The sequence below is a fragment of the Populus alba genome, chromosome 6 (assembly GCF_005239225.2).
Source record: "Populus alba chromosome 6, ASM523922v2, whole genome shotgun sequence".
In the NCBI taxonomy this organism is placed as follows: domain Eukaryota; kingdom Viridiplantae; phylum Streptophyta; class Magnoliopsida; order Malpighiales; family Salicaceae; genus Populus; species Populus alba.
In genome coordinates, this window is record NC_133289.1 from 3,936,635 (window position 1) to 3,957,843 (window position 21,209).

At 34.7% G+C, this 21,209-nt stretch overlaps 4 protein-coding genes across 6 annotated transcripts; 2 read left to right on the top strand and 2 right to left on the bottom strand.

Annotated features, from left to right (window-relative positions):
• Window positions 1–673: 673 nt before the first annotated feature.
• LOC118053185 (uncharacterized) lies at window positions 674–4,863 on the bottom strand. 2 transcript variants are annotated; one of them, XM_035064361.2, is made up of 9 exons: window positions 4,687–4,863; window positions 3,838–4,037; window positions 3,685–3,734; window positions 3,526–3,595; window positions 3,303–3,408; window positions 3,006–3,072; window positions 2,688–2,763; window positions 1,522–1,820; window positions 674–914 (listed from the first exon to the last, which is right to left on the bottom strand). In XM_035064361.2, the coding sequence occupies exons 2-9, from the start codon at window positions 3,995–3,997 to the stop codon at window positions 831–833; spliced, it is 912 nt and encodes a 303-aa protein (XP_034920252.1). In that variant the 5' UTR covers window positions 3,998–4,037; window positions 4,687–4,863; the 3' UTR covers window positions 674–830. The 2 variants fall into 2 exon arrangements, with proteins under 2 accessions (XP_034920252.1, XP_034920251.1); XM_035064360.2 differs by having other exon boundaries at window positions 3,838–4,040; window positions 4,687–4,862.
• Window positions 4,864–7,209: 2,346 nt separating this feature from the next.
• Window positions 7,210–11,093, top strand: LOC118053186 (cytoplasmic tRNA 2-thiolation protein 2). Of its 2 annotated transcripts, none has more exons than XM_073409722.1 (7): window positions 7,210–7,610; window positions 7,706–8,054; window positions 8,143–8,229; window positions 9,206–9,327; window positions 9,421–9,535; window positions 9,827–10,218; window positions 10,522–11,093. In XM_073409722.1, the coding sequence occupies exons 1-7, from the start codon at window positions 7,321–7,323 to the stop codon at window positions 10,568–10,570; spliced, it is 1,404 nt and encodes a 467-aa protein (XP_073265823.1). In that variant the 5' UTR covers window positions 7,210–7,320; the 3' UTR covers window positions 10,571–11,093. The 2 variants fall into 2 exon arrangements, with proteins under 2 accessions (XP_073265823.1, XP_034920253.1); XM_035064362.2 differs by having other exon boundaries at window positions 9,457–9,535.
• Window positions 11,094–14,019: 2,926 nt separating this feature from the next.
• On the bottom strand, window positions 14,020–17,479 carry LOC118053187 (protein N-terminal glutamine amidohydrolase). The gene is made up of 6 exons (XM_035064363.2): window positions 17,313–17,479; window positions 16,793–16,898; window positions 16,489–16,566; window positions 16,203–16,330; window positions 14,974–15,098; window positions 14,020–14,468 (listed from the first exon to the last, which is right to left on the bottom strand). The coding sequence occupies exons 1-6, from the start codon at window positions 17,357–17,359 to the stop codon at window positions 14,311–14,313; spliced, it is 642 nt and encodes a 213-aa protein (XP_034920254.1). The 5' UTR covers window positions 17,360–17,479; the 3' UTR covers window positions 14,020–14,310.
• A 931-nt stretch (window positions 17,480–18,410) lies between these two features.
• LOC118053188 (tRNA-uridine aminocarboxypropyltransferase A) lies at window positions 18,411–19,483 on the top strand. Its single transcript, XM_035064364.2, has one exon. The coding sequence runs from the start codon at window positions 18,621–18,623 to the stop codon at window positions 19,362–19,364; it is 744 nt and encodes a 247-aa protein (XP_034920255.1). The 5' UTR covers window positions 18,411–18,620; the 3' UTR covers window positions 19,365–19,483.
• Window positions 19,484–21,209: the final 1,726 nt, after the last annotated feature.

Genomic DNA, 21,209 nt, shown 5'->3' on the forward strand with positions numbered 1-21,209 from the left:
TGCATTCTCTAACAAAACACCAAATTCCATAGCCAATATTTGCGAGGCACTGCCCATGATTGCCATACGTTGTCAATTCAAGCCATGACAAATCTACATTTAGCCGTTGGTTAGATGGATCTTCTTGGGAGGGCCATAATTGCAATTAAGCCTCATGTCCCATTAATATCAACTCACAAACAACACTACTATTAAGCATCACAATAAATGAGCCAGATACCATTTCTCCTTATGAATTCAGTCCAAGCTCGTCAATTGATGAATGGATGGGGCAAAAAAATGAAGTGAAGAAAAAAAAACAAAGAGAAAGCTCACATTACAGGAGACTGTCTGATACACAGTCAAGGGTTTTTACTTGGTAGTAAATTGCAATCAAGACGTCAATCCAAGTGGTTTTGGTAAACACCGTGTGCAAGTCAATAAATGGTGTGGTTTCAAGTTCTAGAAGCAGGGAAGATGGGAGGGGGGGATTGCCTTCAAAGTGTGGAATACAGAGTATGCTGCCTAAACAAATCTAACGTACCAATTTCTACCTGGCCACACACGCGGAAAAGTTCTTTCTCCTCCCATAAGATACTATTCAATCATCTTGCGAGCTGTGACTCAATCTAAGCTATGGACATCCACTACTATGATTGACTAGCTAGTATTGCTGTAGAGAGTAATAGAGATAGAACAAAATGCGATAAACCAGCTTTTCCATTGATGCAAGTAACAATTCACTACTTTTCCCTCCAAAATCTCTTTTCAGAAACACATGCTTCATAGTAAGAAGACAGAATGAATACTGTATTTTTTAAACCGTAGAGCTACTCCCTCCTAAATGAAACTTAGTCAATCTCCATACCAGAAATGGTCTCATCTAAAATGTCTTGAAGATCCTTCACTCTCTGCCTAGTCAATGCAACACAATCCTGCAACCACAGCAAGCCACTTCTTTGTCAGCGTTACATATATCAGTCTGAACAAAAACAAGTGATAGTTTAAACCATACAAGGAATTCTAATCGAATTACTAGAATGTATCTTGTAAGTTATTAGAAAGTTCCATTAGCTTTTATCCAAGCATTCCGTATATCAACTCCTGCCTATCTTCTCTTGCATACTGTCATTAACACATTGGATTTCAAACAAATCTACCTCATTATGCATCACTTGCGTTGAGGATTAGAACTCTGAAAATGATCTGGCATTTGAAGGGGAAGCCATTTTAAAATTTCAATTTTCCACACAAATCCCAATAGTCAAAACTTTTCAAAACCTTTAAAAGGCTTGAGTTTGAATCCAAGAATTTTATCACCAGGTCAACACCACTCCCCAGAATAGTGGTAACAGATCTATCATGACATGAACAACTGAATGCGAATGTTGCTTCAATTATCATGGTTCAAAAGAACAGACTGCCAGGCAATAACTTGCAAAGTGCTTTGCTTCCTATAATAACGACAAATTGAATGGATTCTTTGACACTAAATTTGATTTCAGGAAGCATCAATGTATATTCTCAAAAGCAGAGACTAACCTGGACAGCTGATGTCTGGGCAAGAACTGGTCCACCTGGCTTGTAAAAAGACACGAGTCTGGAAGATGAATCCAAAACCACCGTTACAAGAGTTTCCATAATGGACTCTTCTTCTGCAGTTGGGTCTGCCAAGATGTAATTCTTGTGAAGTATGCATGTCAATGAAAATGGAATGCTGCTCAGTGTAAGCTTCCTCTTCTCCTTGTTGACAGGCTCATCCTCCAATTTTGTTCCATCATCTTCCTCCGATACGAGTACTATTTTTCCATCATCATTTAGGGAAACTATGGGGATTTGCACTGCACATATTAAGCTTCTGTAATAAATAAAGGCAGCTACAGATAAAAGATATTAATTGCAAGCAGAGTTTAGTTTGTACTAAAATCACATTCAATGAAACAAACTAAGATTATAGAGTGTCCAAGCTTGGACTGAATTCATAAGGAGAAAAAAAAAAGTTATAAATTACCTTTGCTGCTTTGCCTTGGTAATAATTACAATAGCTGGTATAACTAGAAAAAAGTGAAACCAGGTATCACTACACTTTTTTTTTGTCATTAGTGAGGTTAGCAAAGTGAGCAAGGGTTATTGTATACCAAATATGTAAGAACTATCTGGAATATAATGCTACAGAGAATTCTTAAATCAAATGATTTTGAACCATCCAACCGGATTAGATGATTTCAAATCATCAAAGAATTATGATCACTATGATTGACATTTATAGGTCCGCAAGATATTCACAAGAAACTGGCTTTCCTTAACATAATTATTTGGGCATAGTTATTCAAATTCTAATCAGAAAGAGAACAAGGATCTTTTGAAACCTATTCTTACATATCTAAACTGACTTTCACTAAATCTCCAACTTTTTTGAGTGACTGATATTCAAAGAGTGTAAGAACTTTAAACCACTGGAGAATCGGACACAATATCCAAACAGAAAGCATCCAGCCCAATGAATTTCAATAGTATATGCAAAATGAATCTAATTCAATCTTCCAATGTCTATGCAAAGCGAAGTCACAGTAAATGAACAAAGAAAAATGTGTTGCAGAATGACGTATGTGTACTATATGGGCAAGAATGCTGATTTCGAAAGCCTATTCCTTATTTCACTTTAACAGGCCATGAATTAAACGGACATGGAAAGGGTGCAATCTTACAATGAGAGAAGGCACCGACAGCTGAGAGTAGAGCAGCATCAAAAAGAGCACCATCAGCATCCAAACAATAAATGTCCTGCAGGAGACATAATAATATTTATTTTTCATCCAACAGAAAACATATATCTAGCCTGTCAAGGTAAGCAAAAGCTAACTTTTATGTGGAACAATATATAGGAAAAAAAAAAATCAAAGCCCAATATATATTAAAAGCATTTCTGATTTTGAAAGATCAAAAAGGAAAAAATAGGCAGTGACTGCCTTAATTTTGAAGCCAAATGCGAAGAAAGAAGACAATGAAAAACCAATACTACTAACCAGGTACGCCATCCAGGCAGCTTTCCCACTGACCAGGGACAGTTCCTTTAGATTAATCATGCCAGAGCTGTAATAAGCCAATGACAGACAACGTGTGTCAAACTAGGAATATTACTGAACAAAATATGAATTCAGTAAAAACAAACAGGGCAAGTTGATTTCAATAAGCTAACAGAAGTTTTTAACCAACACAAGGAAGCTAAGAGGCGAGGCCTAGGTAAGACACACATCTCTGCACACAATCAGGGGAAAATCAACTGTACCAGAAAAGGATAGCAAAGGAAAGACTTCACTTGCCTTGATATGGTATCGGATAATTGCTTTGATATCACAGGTGCAGCCTCGGCAGGCCTACCAGGTCTAACAATTGGAGAACAGATTGGAGGCATGTGGAAATCAATAGCTGAATAACAAGATTAATGTATTGGCATCCTATAAATCAAACTGAAAAGGAAAGGGTACACATGCATGCAAATTAAAAAAGAGAAGAAAACAAAATTCATGGTTCATGGGTAACAACCAATGGAGCCCTCTTCCGGTGACTCTGTTGAAGGGGTCATCACTTCCATTTTTATGGCAGCCAGCATGGTCTGTGCAAGAAACAAATTAAATGTCTTTGAATCAAACTATTCAAACAAGCACATTTGCACACACAAATGAGAGAGGGAGAGAGACTAACAGTTGAACCGATCTTTGCCAATGCTGACCCATGAGCAGATGCAACAGCCCCTACATATTAACAATGTTTAGTTAGATCATCAAGGTCATACAATCAAAATCTAGCTAAGCAGACGAGGATAAGAAAAACTAAGAATAACAATGTTAAACCAACCAAGGGCTAATGTTGTATCTCTAGCTCTTCCAAGAGGCCTCGCATCAGGGCGTATAGATTCTGAGAGATGACGCTCAAAATAGCGAAGAGGGAAGAGGCGTCTGAAAGCATCCACCTCCATCTCGGATGACAAGTCCCCTGAGGCATCTGGCACCCCCATTATATTTTGTTTGACTTATTTCCAACAATTTCCCTTGGCTCTTCTATATGAAAAGCAACCAATAACGTAGAACCAAATTAACAAACCAATCAAAGTTCATTTTTCTAAACACTCCCATAAGTCCAGCAACCGAGAGTATCTATATTTTCAAAAATTCATCAAAGATAAAAAAAATTAAAATAAAAAAGCCACTCAAACCAACTAAATAATCCCACAAAACACAAAGCGCTGAGTTCAAATTTATCCAGAATCAATACAAAACCAAACCGAAGCAGCTCATATATACTCAAATTTACACTAAACACAGCAAACCGACATCCCAGGTTCCTTTTATTTGAACAAGCATTGAACACCAATACAAAAACAATGATTTTTTTTTTTAACAAAACACTAAAGCATATTTAAGTTCAGGTTCTTAGCATAGGCTGCAGTATCATTGTTAAGGAGCTAAGCAGCAGTGTTGAAAAACACACAAAAATGGAACAAGAATAGGAAAAAAAAAGTTCACAGCTTTCTTATTCTTCGTTCTCCATTTCCAAAACCCAGCAAAACCAATCAAAAGAAAAGGGAAAAAAAAACAAATGAAAACCCAAAATTTACTTTCTATTCTTTTAACATGAAATTAACAAGCAAGAAAAAATGATCAAAGAGAGAAATCCCTGACATAGGCTTAAAGCTTTTGTTGATACCTGTTGTTAGCTATCAAGGTTAAAACTTGAGCAGAGAGCAGTGTCAACTGTGTACTTCGGCAAACGGAGACCAGAGGTTTAGCCGAATTTATTTTTCCGTTAGGGGTTTTAGCTCGTAAACCAGGAAGCCCTAAGTCCTTATAGGTCTTGTTTGTCAAAACCAACCCAACCCATTAAAACATGAGCTTCCATAATAATAATAAATAGTAACAACTAAATTATTTACTCATGCTACGCTATAGGTGATATTAAGTTTTTTTCAAAAAGTATTCAGACATTATAACATGTTTTTTTAGTAAAATAATAAATAAATTGTATGAAGATTTTATAAATAACATAGACGAGTGATAAACCATTATTAAAATACTTTGAAAAAATTCAAGATAATAATTTTAAAAAAATATTAAAATGATAATATATTAGATTGATTCGGATTAACTCGAGATAATTTATCAAATCTATAACTCGAGTAATGACAACAAGATAATCATATAAAAAATAAATTAAATCAAATTATAAATCTTAATTTTCAATCAACTCAATTTTTAATGATGAGATTTCAAAATATTAAATTAAAAAATAAAAACCTAAATTAACTTGGGTTAAATGACCACACCTATGGTCTGGATCACTAGACTAGAATAACCTCATATAAAGTAAATAAAAAAAAATTATGAAGTTCAATTCCTAATAAATTCAGCATTAAAAGATAAAGTTAAAAAAACACAAAAAAAAAAAAAACATGAGTCAATCAGGTTAACTCATCAAGTTTGCGACCTAAATTATTATAATAGAATAACTTTATAAAAAACAAAACAAAATAAATTATAAAATCTAATTATCAATCAAACTATTGAAGGATTAAATAGAAAAATTATCAATTGTTTTTTAAAAATTTAAGTTAGTCAGGTTAATTCACTAAATCCTTGACTCGGATCATAATACTAAAATAACTTAATAAAAAATCCAAATAAATTATAAAACTCAATCTCTAATAAATCAAATATTAAAAAATTAAATTAAAAAATCTCTATTTCAATAAGCAATGATATGATATGATATAGGAGAATAATAACAGTGATTTCCTCTCCTTAATTAGTTGCTATTAATAACATGATTTGAGCTTTATGTCATGTGTTCTTTCATATGGATATTTTTTCATTATCAGGTGACCTATGGTAAAGCATGGTTGTGGATATAAGATACATATACGAGTATTATATAATACGGTGCTAAGATCAATTAAATAATAATTATTTTATTACCCTCTTAATCCTTTTCATACTGATGCGAGCTATATTTATTATCTTAATTGTATAATATAATTATGTGTTTATCAATCAAATTATAGAAAACTTATTCAATGAAAATTATTATTATTATTATTGAAATTTTAATTTGAATATTGTTTTCACCTCTTACAAAGTTCATACGTAAAAATCAAAATTATCTATTATTTTATTGATTTCTAGTTTTTTTTCTTGTATTTAGCTTAATATCTCACATAAATTACTATGCTGCTTTCAAAACCACAATGAATGCTAAATTTTAATAAATTTGAAACTTATCCTTCTACCTTTTGTTGTTAATATATATATATATATATATATATATTAAAATTCAAGAAAATCTCATAAATTCTTCACTTAACATTTGATATACCTATAAAGAATATATCATAGTTTTAAAACATGACCCAACGGGTTGACTGGGGACCCAGGACTAGAACCGTGTTAGGTTTAAGAAAAGTAGAGGAAGTCACGACCCGAGGTAAGCCGACCGGTTAACCCGACAAGACTCGATTGTAAACTGTTGATTTTTTTTTTATTACAATAACATCATTTTGAGTTTTTTTTTTTTTTAAAAAAATTGACTCGAGTGACCTAGTCAAAACCCGTGACCTGAGCCTAGAGCCAGGTTGACCACCGAGCCGGGTTTCAAAACTCTGGAATGGATATATAATTTACAAGTAGGAAAATAAGCTTAAAAAAATATTTATTAATATTCTTTTTGACAATTCAATTAGAGTTTAAAATAAAAACATGAAAATCTTAACTTAAGAAACTCAACCTAAACTTAATTTCACATGTATTTATTAAATGATTTAGAAAACTTTAGATGCTTAATCCAATTCAAGTTTTTATTTAAATTAAATAAAATATTAATCTTGTAAAATATAATTAAATTATTAAATATAATTAAATCAATACCAAAAAAAAAAAAGGAACAGTCATTTAATGTATTTGTTTTTGCATTCAAAAAATATTTTTAAAATTTTAAAATATTTTTTTCATTTTGTTATTATAATTTTAGATCATTAATGTGATGATATAAAAAATAAATTTTTAAATATATATATTATTTTAATATATTTTGAAACAAAACACACCTAAAAAAATAACTATTATTAGAATCACAAGCAATATAACAGATTTAATAAAAATAATTTATCTAATTATTCATGAATTGACGTATGGCTCTTTTCTCATTGGTCCGATAACTATGGTTTCACATGAACAACGGAGGCAAAACCCTACACGCTCTTTTGGACCTGAAAAACAGTTAAATCAACTCCGCTGCTCAACAACTCCTAAACAAAAAAAAAAAACACAGACAACCGAAGTAAACAAAACAATGTCTTGCAATTCCTCAGGTTGCCAATCCAATTGCTACAAAAACGGTGACCAAGTATCGGACTCACCGCCACCACCTCCAGCAGCCAACAATTCTAGCAATTTATGCCTCAAGTGCAAGACCAACAGCCCCATCACTCCTGGATCTCTTTCTGGTGATGAAGCACGCTTTTGTGCTGATTGCTTTAGAAGTAATATCTATGGGAAGTTCAGGCTTGCTGTTGCTTCTCATGCCATGATTTCTCCTTCTGATAACGTTCTTGTTGCTTTCTCTGGCGGCCCTTCCTCCAGGTTTTCCTTTTTTTTTCTCTGTAAATTAATACATGGGTGTGTTTTATTTATTTTATTTTATTAAACTGCGCGTTCATATTTCTATTTGATTTCAGGGTAGCTCTACAGTTTGTACATGTGTTGCAAGACAGAGCACAAAAGAATTTTGAAGCAAGTAAGGATAAATCATTGCCAGTTTTTGGTGTTGGAGTAGCGTTTATTGATGAAAGTGCAGTCTATCCAGTTTCTTCTGATAAAGTTGATGGAGCGATTCAGGATATGAGATCGGTCGTGTCAAATCTAGCCCCACCAACAAAACAGCTGCATGTTGTTCCAATTGAAAATATCTACGCTTCAGATTCAAGTGATGGGAAGGATAGATTGACAAAGTTATTAGACGCTGTTAATGATGCCACTGGGAAAGAAGATCTTCTGCTACATTTGCGAATGATGGCTTTGCAAAAGGTTCAACTCTAGATGTGATGTTGAACGTCAATTGTAAAATAAAGAATTACATGCACATTTTTATTTTATTTTTTTGTTTTTTTTGTAGGTTGCATCTCAAAATGGATACAACAGACTTATTCTAGGATCATGTACATCAAGGATTGCTTGCCATGTCCTTGCAGCAACTGTTAAGGTTTGTCTTTCAATAGCCTAAAGTTGAAGTCCTGAAGGTCCATGAGTGTGAAATCATATAGATATACTAGTTATCTTCCACGGTGAATTGTATAGAGTAGCAAATGGGCTATAAAATGGAAATCAAGGGACATTGGTGCTATTTTATCAAGTGATGCAATTTCAGATCAAAAGAAAGAATAGCACGTCACGCACGTTCTACACTCTAGGCACTTTTGAGGCAGTAATATCTGGTGAATTGTCGCATTGGAAATAATAATAAAAATTGCTACTACATACTTTGGATAAGTCTTATGATACTCAAACCTATTGATCTTATTCTAGAAATAATGTTGATATGGATTGTCTGTCCTGAAATCATAAAGCAAATCTTAGCTTGAGGAGTTGTAGTATCTCTAAAGGAACATAACTTATAGTTGGAATTTTATAGATTGTTACCTTATAGATATGGATGACACCTTATATGTTTAAATTGGAAGAAAACAGGCATTCCAAAAGCAATTTCAAATAAGCCTTCTACCAAGGGTTTTCTGTTCTATGAATTGATCACCTTCACTAATCTACCACTTGATTTAACTGGCAAGGCTATGTTGAGACAAATGGAAGGGTGGGAAAATGACGTGGTGTTGGAGCTTTCCATGTTCTTTTTATTTGAATGGGGATCAATGACACAAACATTCATTCTATCGCAGATTTCATTTTCATTGCACTGCTAACATTAGAAGACACAGTCCAGAATTTTGTTGGCTGCAAAGCATAAAACATACAACCATGGGGAGTAGTCAGTTTATGTGAACGATCTGAAAACATACTACTTCAATAACACATTCCAGCAGCTAGGTTGTGTCACAGTGCTTGCTATCAATGTAACCAGGCATAGAAGTAAAAACATGTTTAATGCTTTCATTGCAGGCCTTCTTTTCATGAATCCATGTTCTGTATATCCGGTTTATTAATCTTCTCATTGTTTTTAACAGGGCCGGGGATATTCTTTATCAGCGGATATACAATATGTTGATGCACGGTGGGAGGTACCAGTAGTGCTTCCACTTCGTGACTGTACTTCACAAGAGCTGAATTTGTTGTGCCACCTTGATGGGTTTGTGATTCAAACTTTCAGCTATTTCATACTGGATTCTCTTTTGTCCTTTAATTTTCTCTGTAGATATATAATCGGTGTAAAATTATTTAGACTACTACTGAATGGTGGTTCATCCTGGCAGAGCAGTCTAAAGACTCTGCAACCGTTTGACAGTCCTCCCTCTGGAATCAACGGTTTGATATCTTCGTTTGTGAATGTCTTGCAGGTAAAGAAGTTCTGTTGCTTTCATATCAAAATTTGTTTCCTCTGGTGTGCATGTGTGTGGGAGTTTATTCTTGATAGAGTTCATTTTTGCATTGTACCCAGAATGTTACTTGAGTTGTTGAAGCAGAAAGCATCTGCTTTTTTTTCAACGTTGAAAGTACTTTCTTTTTTGCGTGAATATCATACTTTCTCTTTAAGAAGAGAACTTTTTTCCATTTTAGTTTAAATATTTCTGCTCATGATTTTCTTGAATATTAACTAGCAAGTCACTGACAAACCTTTTGGATTCTAGGAAGAAAATTCTTCTCGTGAGTGCACGATTTTACGGACAGCTGGAAAGCTTACTCCATTTGAATTTAACAGGATTCCTGAAACTGATGACTGCAATGTTCCTTTGGCTATTCGAAGGCGTCAAAAGAGATACAATCTAAAGACGAAGGAATCTATTTCCTCAGAGTTGTTCTGTCCCATTTGCAATGCCCCCCTCAAGAATTTTAATTCCTTGAATTTGAGCAGTCTCAAGAGTTGCCAAAGTTCAAGGTTTAATGCTGCTTGTTGTTCAAGTTGCCAGTTTCAGATAATTCCCAAGGATCCCTCATCAATGGAGAATTTCTGTTCTCTTTTACCACAGCAAGTGGTTGACAGAGCAAAGCATGGAAATTGTAGCAATTTAAGTTTGCTAAGGTGAGAATCTGAAATTTTCATCAGCATTATTTTCTTTTTTAGAGGTATAACGTGGGAATAACTGGGATTTAAGTATCTTTACTCTCATCACATTTGGTGGCTCTGGCATAAACAAGTATAAGCACACAGCTTTGGCTTGCCACCGTTCAGAGTTCAGAATATTGACTCTGTTTTAGGGCTATATGCAAAAGGCCTGTTTGCTCCCCCCCCCCCTTGCATTCTCTCAAATTTCTGCTCTAGGTATCTAACATCAGATGTGATTCCTTATATTGTGTAATTCTGAAAGAAATTTTCTTCTTGCAGGGAGCAAATTCAAGATTGCTTGCTTTCAGACAGTGAAGATGAAACTTGAATCATGTGCCTAATTTCAGAATTCTCTCTTTTCCTAATCGTCACTGGTTATTTGGTATTGGATACTATAGGAAGTTCCAGGAAGACCGCTCTGGGTTCCAGCTATATCTGGCTTCAATCCCGTGCTTCCCAAATAACCTCACATGGTGCTTCTAATTCATAATTGCCATAGATACCATTATTCTTGATGAAATGAACTAACATTGTAGCTTGTATTTAAGCTGGAATTATATCCTTAAATGACCCGAGTTGTGATCTTTGTGGGCAAGGGCACGCACAAGAGCGTCATGCTCATGTAATTCCCTGGAGGCCATGACACAAGCTGCTTGTAGTGAATGAGGAACATGTCTTGTCATTATTGTTGTAGGAGTTGTTACCTCTTATCTTCGTGTCATCAGAGATCACAATTTCGAGCAAAAAAAAGTTGTTATTTTTATTGTTAATATTTGTAATAGTAGAATCAAAAATAGTTTTACTTGTTTTGATCTCCCTTTTACGAGGAAAACAATATTTTTATTTCCTAACATGGCTCTCTTTCATTTTTTATTTTTTCATAAATATTTCTCCTCCCTAATTTTGGAGAATAAAACATAAAATAAATGAAGTTTAAGACTAAAAAATAAGTTTAAGAAAAATGTGAAATCCTTAAAATACAAGGACCAAAAATAAAAGAAATTAGAACTTCAAGAATCAAATTTTAGTTTCCCACGCCTCATGGATAGTAAAAAAAGAGTTTTTTTTTGAAGTGTTTGATCTATTCTTTATTGTTTTAATTCAAGGCAGAAATATTGCTATTATGAATACACTATAAAATTAAATTAAAATAAATTATTAGGCTTAAAATCATGAAATGAAATGATGAAATTAAAAAAAAAATAATGATTAAAATTGAATAATTGTTTGATGAAAAAAAAAAAAATCAAATGCAACTAAATATTCATATCATATTCATTACCTATCGAGTAAAATTTTTTAATAATTATATGCTATCCATTAGATTTCAGGTATTTACATGAAAATTCATTTTACGACTATTATTTATTATTTAATATAAAATAAAATAGTAATGCATATATTTGAAAGATATATATATATATATATATATATATATATATATATATATATAAAGAGAGAGGGGGGGGGGTTTGGATTGGGTTTACAATCAAGTTTTAAAATCAAATTCATATCTTATCCATAACATGTAAAGTAAAATGACTATTCATTAAAAAAAAAAAAAAAAAAAACCTCACTCGTTCCAATCTTAAATTATCATCACTAACTAATCAAGAGCAACTTATATATTCTTTTATATTAAACAAAAAAAATAAAAACGGGGCCCAAGCCCACATTTCATTTTAAGTTTTAGACTGTGGTCGTGTCAATACGCCTGGAATCTAAACTCTATTAAAGTTAAACTACTTCTTTAAGTTTTCTGTGTTTTAATCTGATTTGTATTGTCGGATTTTTATGCCAGAAAAATAAGCACAGTCCCGTAATTATAGCTCAGTGTTTATCTACAGTAAAAAACCGAACCAATTAAATATTTTTCCTTGTCATTTATTCCTTAAACATAGGAAACCTTTTCCTTTCCGTACCAGTACTAGTCGGGTTTCGCTGCATCACACACACACTCATATATATTCTCATCTTACATGATTTGATTCTTATACACAGATTTCAGCTATTAACTTAGTCTTCTCTCTACCCTTTTTCAAGAAAAGTTTCTTTTCAATCATGGAGGAAAATAATGGCCTGTCTGGTACGTTCATCAACAATAGCATGATGAGATTAGTTGCAAATATCCGTGGAAGCAACAACAATGACACGCAGTTTGATGCAAATCTCCTCAACAATGGCAATAGCAATGCCATGCAATTTGATGCAAATCTCCTCAACAATGGCGGCAATGGCAATAGCAAGGCCATGCGATTTGATGAAAATATCCTCAGCAATTCCATGCAATTTGATGCAAATATCCTCAACAATGGCAATAGCAATGCTTATATTTCCCCTGGCTCCTTAGTTGATGATCAATTTTGTTCACCTAACAATGCCATGGTGATGGCTTGTTCATCTTCTAACTTGATTAATCATAGCGGCCAACCACAATCACAGGGATCCTCTAGTGAGTGTCAATTTTAATGTACTAAAGTAGCAGTTTAATGTCTTGTTTTTCCTTGAAAATAAGGTTTTTACTTGAATTGCAATTAACCAACTTGTGACTTATATATTGACATGCTACTGATTGGTTTTTGTAGGTCAGGTTAATGTAGATGATGGGGACTACATTGATCCATATTTTTTCACCTTACCAATCGGTGTGAGGTTTTGCCCTAATGATCGAGAGTTGGTTATGGAGTACTTGATGAAAAGGGTCAGGAATGAAGCGTTGCCCAAGAATCGTATTCATGAGGTTAATATTTATGAATACCATCCTGCAATCCTTACTGGTTAGTAAAATATATTGGTTGCTTATTTATTTTCTCTTAAGATCTTATATACTATATAGTTAATGCTGCTGTGTGTATAACAATGTCTCTGCTGTTCCCCTGTGTATCCATGCTACAATAATGATCCATAAATCATGTGTCTGATGGAACAATTTCTTTTGATTTATGTATGATCAGAGAAGTATAAGAGGTTCGCGGAAATACATTGGTGTTTTTTCACTACTAGAGACAAAAAGTACCCCAATGGGACGAGACCTAGTCGAGCAGTACCTGGTGGATTCTGGAAGCCTACTGGAACCTCAGCTACATGCGTCTTTGATGAGAACAAAAACCCAATAGCAAGCAAAACGCCACTGGATTTTTATGAAAGTAAAGGAAAAGATGGTAGAACAGAGTGGAAGATGCTTGAGTACTTTCCTAAATGTATGGATATTCAATCAAGCAGCGCTGGAGGCATGAGGGTATGAGTTAGCTGTTCTTTTTAATATGATTCCTTGTTTTTTTTTTTTTTTTTTTTAAATGGACAAATCATTTTGTTGCAGTTGAATGACTGTGTTTTATGCGTAATATACCGCAAAGGAGAGAAAAAAAAGCGGGTCCGCGACCGCAAACGAAGAAACTTAGGGCAAGTTATCTTGTTAATGGAAATTTTTTATTTTCCTGAATTTTCTCACGACGAACAATGCCATGATGAGCATCTCTTCACCTCCTAACATGGTAATTCGTCACAACCAAGCATCGAACACAATCACAAACAAGCTCTGGTTAGCATCATACTATCATTATTACAGAGAGATAGTTTCATGCTCTTGTTCTTTTTTAATAAAAAATAAAAGGGTTAGTTTTAATAATAGTAATTTGCGTGTTTTTCTTTTCAATAGGAGGCTTCCTGTGCTTCTGATAAAATCAGCTCTCTCTAGCACACTTTTGCTATAGTATGAAATAGAGCACTGCATCATTGCCTAAAAAATTAGGAACTGCTTTTCATAAAGTAGTGCACTGAAAAAAACCAACCAAGATATCTCTAATTCGAACCTGTCAATTTACAAGTTTTTGATATACAGCTAAAATGTGACGTACGCTTACAGCTCCTTTTTCTGCTAAACAAACATAACACTAGGAAAAAATATATGAGATGTTCGCTCAATCCATTGCATGTCTAAAAAACGCCCCAATGTCTTGAACAAATGGATTAACAAACCAGCAGCAGTAAAAGTGAAAATCAACATCATAGAATGAAGAAAAAATAAGTACATGTATGAACTCAAGCACATAAGCAACTGGACATGGATCAAGAAATTTGAGAAAAGAATTCCTCCAACTGATTCTCGCCTATCACAACACCAAGTTGGTGAGTGAAAACTGAATTGATCAAATCAGCCTCCATATTTGTCGATTCATCAGATGCATGGATCTCCATGTATTCATTCAGGTTGTGAATGGTTCCGTCTGCACATACGCATACAAAAATTTCAAATTTTTTTCATAATGATAGCTTTTCAATCAAATTATGAGCAGTTCATCTTGAGGAATTGAATTGCACTCTGCACACTAAGAGAATGTCACTGCATAAAACCTGCAACTACTTTCTCATGTGAGTTCGGAAGTTGAGCAGTTTCTTGTCAGCAAAAACAAGTGTGAACAAAAAAGAATTGCTGACAAGCAAAGAGCTAGTTCATTCGTAAAAAAATTGGAAATCAAAGGAATGGTATGACAAGGCCATGCACAAGTACATATTCTATTTCAATGATTTGTCCATAACTACTAGATGACCTTTTCCATAGGAAATAAAATGACTGGCTATCATAAATACCACCCACATGTGATATGAATGCAACAAACAGGACATGTGGACCTTAGGAACTTTCTTCCAGATCTGACTATGAATGGAACAGTATTGTAAAGTTTTAAACCAGCACCTAGAGATATTTATGTGGCTGTACACAGAATTTACCTTCAGCTACGATGGGTTCATATGCAGGAGGTTCAGCAGTCCAATTACCAACAGAATCTTTCATGTGTCTTCTATCAGATGCAAAGAAACGGAGGAAAATTGGAGCATGCACAATTCGGAAAGACCTGATACCAAGAAAAACATTTTGTTAAATTGAAATCATATCATGACACATTTAATTTTCACATCATAAATAAGTATATACCCTTCTCTGAGAGACTGCCGAACATCTGAGATAAAACTTCAAGTTCTTTAGAAAGAAAATAAAATCCATATCATAATTCAGAAATTTTAAGTTTGTTATGACTGAGGGTAGTTTGGAACATAATAGTTAACCTAACCGACTCAATTCATATCAGCAAAAGAATGAGGACAACCTAACTACAGAGAAGAATGCCACTTTTAGATGCCATGGTATGAGAAATATAATTATGTTAGAATTTTTAGGTCCAGGTAGTAATCATCTTCTATACTTCCATAACTATTCTTAATTTCAAGCAACATTCTTGTTTCTTTCTCACTTTTCACCCCTAATTACATGCTCTTAAGACCATAGTCAGCGGATGCATCAAATGAAACCTAAAGCCTCAAGGGCCAGCTGCAGCATGGACAGCCTCCAAATATCCTTCTTCTCTTCCTCCCCTGGATCCCAAGTAACACCTCAGGAATCACATTACAAACTTCAAAACCGACAAAATTCAAGCCTATTCCATCAATTAAGCCACACAAAAAGCCATTTCATCAGCTAACCCCCAAATGGCATGAAAATTTCACTAAGATAATTCTGATATTCCAGCAACAAAAAGAGCCATGCTTTACCATAAAACTTCAACTATTCAATCCTCAATTTCGTTCTGCAAAAGCTGGATCCAACAATTGGTAAGTTTTTCCATTCATAAAGCCATGGCATATCTTACATCAAGGTGATTTTGTTACTTTCTTTTTTCAGGAGAAGGACGTGAAAAGGGAGCTCATTTGTATTTGAATCAAGCTAAAGCTAAACCAACAGAAAGTCAACAATCTCATCCTCCATGGTATGAACAAGTATTCTAATTTCTTACGAGCTAAAACCATGGCTGCTTTGCTGTAGTAATTTGACACACAGACCATTTGGGCTCATACATACTACATACAGGAGAAAAAGACTGCAACATTGGCTAAACCACATCCTCAAGATGCATTGACATGCTAATAAAGAAAGCACGATTTCATTAAACAGCTAAAGTTACCTTTGGTACTCAGAGAAGAGCTGAAATGATGGCCGGATGGTTTCGGAGACATATGAAGTTAACGGAGAAGGAAAGGAAAGACTTGAATCCAAATCCCACACCAAATGAGAGTTCCCCTCTCTTTTTCTCTGCACATACCATTTTAAACCTTAATGGATACAAACAGAAAAACAAATTTCCATCCAAACCAAAATTAAATCCACTCAACCATCCTGAAACCCCCAATAAAGCAGAATAATTTACCAGACCACCAGTAATTTTATGCTAAGAAGGGTTTAGCTCTCACCTGAATGCAAATCACATGATAATCCCAAAGAATGATTCCATCTGCTCTGGTACTAGCCTTTTGATGCCACAGTGGGATCTAAATAAAAAATTTTGGTTCAAAAGTTGGTAAAAAAAATGACAACAAATTTTCTCAAATACTAAAACCACAAAACATATTCACTCATGCTTTCATTACCTACAGCTGAAAAAAAGTAAGCCAAATGACATACAGTCAGCAACTAAAACATTAACAATGTAAGTTAACTACAAAAACAATAATAAAGTGAACATTAATACAAGAAAATAAAAACAAGAAAAAATGCCTGTTTCTTATCGTTGGAAATGAAAACAACAAAAAGATCAGACCCATCAGCATCTGCTACACCATCCTTGCATAGTTTCTTGAGAAGAAAATAAACATTTTCTTCACTGCATCAACACAACATTACACAGCCAATAAGAACAATAGTTGGTGTGCGGAAAAAAGGAATGATCAATCAACCAAAACCCATAAAAAAAAGACCATAGTGATCAAATACATAAGCAAAACATAAAAAGATAAGAACAATAGTTGGTGTGAGCAAAAAAAAGAATGATCAGTCAACTAAAACACCATAAAAACAAGACCACGGTGATCAAATACATTAGCAAGAAAAAAGGATAAGAACAATAGTTGGTGTAAGCAAGAAAAAGAACGATCAATCAACTAAAACCCCACAAAAACAAGACCATGATGATCAAATACATAAGCAAAACATAAAAAAGAACAGATTTTTACTTATTGGGGATAGCTCAGAAATTGCTAAAAATGCAAGAGAAGTGATTCTGAAGAATTGTATGTACCAGTAAAATGGGGTGTGAGTGAACTGGGAAACCTCCAAATTGCTCATTCTTTGTTTCGAGCTTCCATTCCCTGTTTGATCAGCTTTATATTCGAGACAGCGCCTGTTTTCGCTGTCTTAAACGACACGTTGGATGGAAGCTCGAAAGGGTGTCATTTTCTTACCAAAACACCAAACGACAGTTTATCTTTCCGCCCTCTTAAAACCGACATCGTTTTGTTGACTATCATGCGCTCTTGCTGAATGTTCTCTCTCGAACTCACAAAATTCATCCATGGTCTCTTATCGAGTGTAATATTGTTTGATTACGTCACTGTATGAGAGCGCTATTCAACCGTATTTTTCCAAGTTTTTTAATTTTTTTAGAAAAAAATTAAATTAATATTTTAGTATTTTTTAATTATTTTAATTTGAAAATATAAAAAATCATAAAGAATTATTATCTTAATATATTTTAAAACAAAAAAATTTCAAACACGATGAAATTTCAATACCAAAATGTAGATTTGTGTGCATTTAATTTGACGCGTAAATATACCTTATTTCTATATCCACGTCAATGCCTATGTCTATATGATAATCACTCAATATAATAAAATGAGTGCTTTTATAAAGAGTAAAATCCTAGTCTTCAAGCCTAAGCCTAATTTAACAGCATGATGCACTGGATTATCGAGTTAATTATTTTAAAAATGAGGTCTTTTTTTAATTATTTTTTCCTGAACCAGGGTCAATCATGCAGCCTAGCTAGGTTGAACGAATATAAGTAAAACCATGTAATATTTGCTAAAAATTTCTTGCATGAGTTGTGTGATGTTCTTGATATTTTTGTTCGTTAATCCGGTTTAAATTGTTTGTTAGAATAGTTTTAAAATAATTTTTTATTTGAAAAAACATTAAAATCAAATAATGTATGATTTGAAAAAATATTTGACTTGGAAGAAACTGTAATACAATACTGAGATTCCCATGCTAACGCTACCTTCTTCTTCCTCTTTGATATTTGTCTAGCTATACAGATGAACTTCAAATTGTTTGATTTATGATGTCAACTAGACATTTTAAAGATCATCATTTTTACTAAAGCTTGCATTCTAAACAGAAATTTTCATGTCTTAATAATCTCTCATTCTATATACTCTCCTAAAAAAATGAAGTAGGAGGACTGATTTGATTAACAGTTGGAAATTGAGAGCTCACACGTGATTTTTATCCTCTCTTTAAAACAAGGGTTTGAGTTTAAATCAAATAAAACTCGCAAACGCAGGAGCCGCAAGCCCACCACCACAAGTCGCCACCACGGTCGGAAATGGAACCAGAACCAGAACCAGACAACAAGCCACCGTCTCCACCACCAAAACGCCGTTCAATCTGCCACAAATGTGACCGTCCAATCCCAGTTTGCCTCTGCCACGTCATTCCGACCCCAGCAATCCCAACAAGAACACAAATCATAATAATCCAACACCCCCACGAATCCCACCACAAACTCAACACCACACCTCTCCTGACCAAATCACTCCTCAACTCCTCCTCTATAATAACCCGCCGGCTTACCTCCAAGACCCTGATAAACCAACCCCCTTCCTCCACCTACTACCTATTCCCACCCTCACAATCCTCACCGGCTGTGACTCTATCAGACCTCAAGACAGCGTTAAAAAACAACACCCCTCCTGTCTTAATCGTGTTCGATGCCACGTGGAAGCATGCTAAGGAGATGGTGAGGGCTAGTGAAGGGTATCTGAGTAGATTCGCAACAAGGGTGTGTTTGGATGGGTTTGATGGAGGCATAGAAGGAGGGAGTATTTATGACTCTGACCTGGTTTTGAGAAAGGAGCCTTGTGGTGGGTGTGTTAGCACTTTGGAGGCCGTGGCTAGGTGGTTAGGAGTCGTAGAGGAAAACGGGCTTGAGATTGAAGACAGACTGGTTGGGATTTTGAAAGAGATGGTTAGATTACAGGCTCAGTTTTTGAAGCCCATGAGGCCTAGGCCTAAGCTGCTGAAGAAAAGTAAACAAACAGAGCAAGGAAAAAATAGCAGCGATGCGTGATGGGTTTCAGCTTTGGATTATCGTTGTATTTGTGTAGCAAATGGATGATTCTTCGTCTTCTTCTTCTATCAATATTCATTTCATGAATCAACGTGGAATTATTATTTTTTTCTAGTTAATTATTTCGCTTCCAAACTTGATATATGCACCGTTCAAAAGGGCGGTCGACCCACAGGGAGAACACACCATGGGCCAGTTAACATGGTCCATGGACCCCCACCATCCCACACTATGATGCAGGATAATGCCAAGAGGAATTCAATGAAGAGAGCACCAAAATAAAGCTCCATGGCCAAGAAAAGAAAAAAACATAGACAGAGAGAGAAGGGGGAGGGGACCCTTGATGCCGCAAGCAGGTGAGACAATACATGATACAAGGGTCATGATGCATGTCTAGTAAAGAGAGAGCCCAGTCTCAATCAATATAGATTCTACAGTGAAATCCCATTTGCTTTTTCAGACCCCTTTTCTGTGGTCACAAGGATAGCAATCACCAAAAGAGGCTCCCCACACCATCACCCCTGCACATGCTATTCATACGAGGCAGACAGTGGAGTCATGTCTTTAGAAAGTGAAAAAGGGTGCTCTGCTATGGAGGAGGAGGAGGAGGAGGAGGAGGAGGGATTGTATCTGTTTCTCTTCATAGTTAGTACAACCCCGAGTAGGGTTCTGTTGCTTCAATCACATTATATTCAAGAGATTATCAGCAAATAAAGCAGCAGGAGGAGGAGGAGGAGGAGGAGGGCCCCATATACCTCATATATTCATCATCGCAACTTTGGGCCTCGCACATGGAGATTTACATCCATTTTTGCAGTCCTGGTTTTTGCATGCTGGAAACTCTTACAATTCGAGTGTCAAAACTCTCACTTGCAGATTCAGGACCGAAATTTGTTAATACAGAGAAAAAATTAAAAGAGAGAAAAAACTCAATGTCAGCTAAATTCATATCAAGTTGTTAGCTAGGAGTTGAGGTTGAGATTAAAACTGTAGAGAAATCTCTTCTATAGATTTTAAATTTTAATTAAGGCATTAAAGCATAGTTTATTGCAACGTTATTAGTCTAATAATCTGTTCATTTACGACCCAGTAGAGGTTGTTTTTCAAATTAAATTGGGTGGATGTTGATTGGATTAAATAATATTTTTAAAAAATATATTATTATATAATTAACTAGCTAAAAAAACATTGATCTAGTGTAATAAGTTTGTTTTACAGTGGAGATGGCATTTCACTTTCGAAAAGAAGGCTATAAACCTAAGTGCTACCTGGCCCAAATTATGATATGTGTGTGTGTGTGGCCTTGCTTCTAATTCTACTTGTCTTTTCAAGGAAATACATCTTTTTCATGTCTCAAGAATCTCTGTCATCATATCTTATGAACTTGTTCTTGTTTTGTGCGTTCTCTTTTCTGTTCAAAATCATCACACAGCACGGCAACATGGAAAGTTATTTTCGCTCTAAAGGAATTAAAAATAATAATATCGAACCGGAATATTTGACTGCAGAATCAATCTGTCCTCAGGACATTTACACTTCCTTTTTTCTTTCTGTGACAAAATCATTATTGTTGATATAATTGATAGCTCCAGCAGTTTAGCCTTTCTTTTATAGATTTAGGGTTTCGCTTGACGAATCGGCATTCTCTATAGTCTATGCTGGGATGCCACTAATGATGCTATCATGAACCCTAATGATTTTCCTATGACATTAGATACGCTGTCTGTGAGTAATCAATTTTCAAACTCTGGTTCATCAAACCATGGAACAAGATGCAGCATGCAACGAGCAAGAAGTGTTGATTTTTCTTTCTTTTCTTTTGCATCGCAGGGATTACCATTATTT

Coding starts and splice junctions, on each gene's coding strand:
- LOC118053185 (XM_035064361.2), bottom strand. CDS start 3,997: ATGGGGGTGCCAGATGCCTCAGGGGACTTGTCATCCGAGATGGAGGTG. Junction 3,409..3,525: donor ACCGGAAGAGGGCTCCATTG/GTTGTTACCCAT, acceptor CTTGTTATTCAG/CTATTGATTTCCACATGCCT. Junction 2,764..3,005: donor CTGCCTGGATGGCGTACCTG/GTTAGTAGTATT, acceptor TGTCTCCTGCAG/GACATTTATTGTTTGGATGC.
- LOC118053186 (XM_073409722.1), top strand. CDS start 7,321: ATGTCTTGCAATTCCTCAGGTTGCCAATCCAATTGCTACAAAAACGGT. Junction 7,611..7,705: donor TCTGGCGGCCCTTCCTCCAG/GTTTTCCTTTTT, acceptor ATTTGATTTCAG/GGTAGCTCTACAGTTTGTAC. Junction 9,536..9,826: donor CGTTTGTGAATGTCTTGCAG/GTAAAGAAGTTC, acceptor TTTGGATTCTAG/GAAGAAAATTCTTCTCGTGA.
- LOC118053187 (XM_035064363.2), bottom strand. CDS start 17,359: ATGAGCAATTTGGAGGTTTCCCAGTTCACTCACACCCCATTTTACTG. Junction 16,331..16,488: donor ATCATGTGATTTGCATTCAG/GTGAGAGCTAAA, acceptor TGGTATGTGCAG/AGAAAAAGAGAGGGGAACTC. Junction 14,469..14,973: donor TGAACCCATCGTAGCTGAAG/GTAAATTCTGTG, acceptor GCGTATGTGCAG/ACGGAACCATTCACAACCTG.
- LOC118053188 (XM_035064364.2), top strand. CDS start 18,621: ATGGAACCAGAACCAGAACCAGACAACAAGCCACCGTCTCCACCACCA.